Genomic DNA, 3,135 nt, shown 5'->3' with positions numbered 1-3,135 from the left:
GTCAGTCAGTTTGTTGTTCTGGTCTCCGGCTCTGTGGAAACATGGCGGAGCAACATGGCGGCCTGTGTAAAGAGGAGCAGCTGAGTAAGAGTATGAATGTTGTTTTTCTGCTAACGTCCTCTGAATCGTCCACGCTGGTTTCAGTTGAAATGTCAGACAAAGGTAAGTTTGACTTCCTGCTGGAGACAGACGTGAATCCTGGAAAGAGACGTCTCACGTCCTGATTTAAATAAACTCAATCTAATTCTGACAAGCCTGAAAATCACACATTTACTCTGAAAGGAGCAGCTCGAACACCTCACTTCCTGTTTGAACGTCTCCACCTCAGTCAGATGTCTTCAGGACGTCCAATCGTTTGGTGATCTCGTCTCCTGTCGACTCGATGACAGAGCCGTAGCGATGGCGGAGCGGGTTTCTGTCTTCATGAAGGAAATGAATCTGTTCGTTTTGGTCCAAACAGGCTTCCGTACAGCCGCTCAGCTCGCTGATTGGCTGTCAGACCGTGAGCCTGCCCGTCTGCGATGCTAGGCTAACTCGTCTCAGAGGTCTTTGTCCTGCCGACACGAGGCTCTGCGCCTCGTCCTCAGATTAATATAAGAATAAATATTTACGATATATTTCTCATCTGCTCGTCTCCATGATGACGAGGACGTCTGCGTCTGCGTCCCTGAAGACTAAAAATGATTCACTGTTTGTCCATCCGTCCTCTTTCCTTCCTCACAGTCCCTCCTTCTTTTCTGAATCATTACAATTTTTAGCCTCCTCCTCCTCTTCCTCCTCCTCCTCCTCTTCCTCCTCCCCCTCCTCAGCTCCTCGCCTCCTTCTTGCCGGTTCGTGGCTTGTTGCCGAGCAACGCATCCATCTCTGCGATGAGAGGCGGAGTCAGCTGAGTCAGAACCTGCAGGACACAAAGACAGGAAGTCCTTTAAAAAGCTGACCAATCACAGGTTTCGCTTTCCTCCAATAAACAGAGACACTGGAACAGATTTCAAAACGTGGCCAAAAGTATGTGGACAGTTGGACCAGAGCTGGACTGGTTTGTCCTGGTTTGGACGTCTTATTTCCAGTGACGCCAGCAGTTTGTGTTTGACGACTCGAAGCAGATGAAGAAAAGCTTTTCTCACATTGGTGAGGAAGAACTCGACTGAGCCGACCAATCAGATCCCTGCAGCGTTCAGGCTGTTCCATTACAGGCGTGGTGTCCACATACTTTTGGCCACATTATATTTGTACATTGTATGCTGATCTATGGTTGACTGTTGACGCGTTAGCATGTCAGCTAAGAGTACTCTGATCCTCTCTGAAGTAAAAGTATCAGCCCATGGTCAAAGAATACTCTGAAGCAAGTACAAGCATCAAATATGTTACTGAATAAAAGTACAGAAGTATCATCAGCAACATTTACATCAAGTATCAGAAGTAAGAGTACTCAGAGGGCAGACTGTCTGCTCTGCTCGTCAGCACAGTGTGTACCACTGAGTACTTCACTGGAGTACTACTGCGTCACATCACACACACATACTGTGTGATGCAGAGGGAGAAAGTAGCATAAAATACAAAAGTACAGGACAGTATGTGGTAAAGGTAACTATGTACAGTACTTGAGTACATGTACTTAGTTACTTTCCACCAGTGCTGATGAAGACTTCCTGTGTACCCTGAGAGAGCCGAGGTTCTCCAGCAGCTGGTCTGTGTTTGACACTCCGAGAAGAACCGAGCTCACACCTTCACTACGAAGACACCACGCTGAGAGAGAGACAGGCAGAGGGAGAGACGGGCAGAGGGAGACAGAGAGGGAGAGACGGGCAGAGGGAGAGAGACAGGCAGAGGGAGAGACGGGCAGAGGGAGACAGAGAGGGAGAGACGGGCAGAGAGAGACAGGCAGAGGGAGACAGAGAGGGAGAGAGAGAGACAGGCAGAGGGAGAGACGGGCAGAGAGAGAGAGAGAGAGAGACGGGCAGAGAGAGAGAGAGACGGGCAGAGAGAGACAGGCAGGGGGAGAGACGGGCAGAGGGAGACAGAGAGGGAGAGACGGGCAGAGAGAGAGACGGGCAGAGGGAGAGAGAGAGACGGGCAGAGAGAGAGACAGGCAGAGGGAGAGACGGGCAGAGAGAGAGACAGGCAGAGGGAGAGAGAGAGACGCGCAGAGAGAGAGACAGGCAGAGGGAGACAGGCAGAGGGAGAGACGGGCAGAGAGAGAGACGGGCAGAGGGAGAGAGAGAGACGGGCAGAGAGAGAGACAGGCAGAGGGAGAGACGGGCAGAGAGAGAGACAGGCAGAGGGAGAGAGAGAGACGCGCAGAGAGAGACAGGCAGAGGGAGAGACAGGCAGAGGGAGACAGAGAGGGAGAGACGGGCAGAGAGAGAGAGAGACGCGCAGAGAGAGACAGGCAGAGGGAGAGACAGGCAGAGGGAGACAGAGGCAGAGAGAGAGAGAGAGAGAGAGAGACAGGCAGAGGGAGAGACAGGCAGAGAGAGAGACGGGCAGAGAGAGAGACAGGCAGAGAGAGAGAGAGACGGGCAGAGAGAGAGACAGGCAGAGAGAGAGAGAGGCAGAGAGAGAGAGAGGCAGAGAGAGAGAGAGATGGGCAGAGGGAGAGAGAGATGGGCAGAGGGAGAGAGAGACGGGCAGAGAGAGACAGGCAGAGGGAGAGACGGGCAGAGGGAGAGATGGGCAGAGAGAGAGAGACAGGCAGAGGGAGACAGAGGCAGAGAGAGAGAGAGAGACAGGCAGAGGGAGAGACGGGCAGAGGGAGAGACGGGCAGAGAGAGAGACAGGCAGAGGGAGAGAGAGAGACGCGCAGAGAGAGACAGGCAGAGGGAGAGACAGGCAGAGGGAGACAGAGAGGGAGAGACGGGCAGAGAGAGAGAGAGATGGGCAGAGAGAGACGGGCAGAGGGAGAGATGGGCAGAGAGAGAGAGACAGGCAGAGGGAGACAGAGGCAGAGAGAGAGAGAGAGAGACGGACAGAGGGAGAGACAGGCAGAGGGAGACAGAGGCAGAGAGAGAGAGAGAGAGACAGGCAGAGGGAGACATCAGCTGGTGAAACGTGTGGAAACATTAATCTGAGCTTCAGTCACAACAGTCGTGAGGCGTTCAGGGACTAAACGAAGAGTGAGGCGTTCAGGGGCTGAAA

General features: G+C 53.1%; 1 protein-coding gene across 3 annotated transcripts in view; it reads right to left on the bottom strand.

Annotated features, from left to right (window-relative positions):
• Positions 1–392: 392 nt before the first annotated feature.
• LOC143317086 (voltage-gated potassium channel subunit beta-3-like) overlaps positions 393–3,135 on the bottom strand; it is a 19,946-nt gene continuing 17,203 nt past the window's right edge. For 2 of the 3 annotated variants that reach the window (XM_076725036.1, XM_076725038.1), the window contains 2 exons: positions 1,658–1,746; positions 393–898 (listed from right to left, as the gene is read on the bottom strand). In XM_076725036.1, coding sequence (XP_076581151.1) covers positions 806–898; positions 1,658–1,746 — 182 coding nt within the window. In that variant the 3' untranslated portion in view covers positions 393–805. The remainder of the gene's footprint in view (positions 899–1,657; positions 1,747–3,135) is intronic. The other variant, XM_076725037.1, reaches the window with a different exon arrangement.

This window comes from Chaetodon auriga, chromosome 24 (genome assembly GCF_051107435.1).
Source record: "Chaetodon auriga isolate fChaAug3 chromosome 24, fChaAug3.hap1, whole genome shotgun sequence".
Classification (NCBI taxonomy): domain Eukaryota; kingdom Metazoa; phylum Chordata; class Actinopteri; order Chaetodontiformes; family Chaetodontidae; genus Chaetodon; species Chaetodon auriga.
The sequence above is the reverse complement of the archived record's forward strand: the minus strand, read 5'-3'. Positions and strand labels throughout refer to the sequence as shown.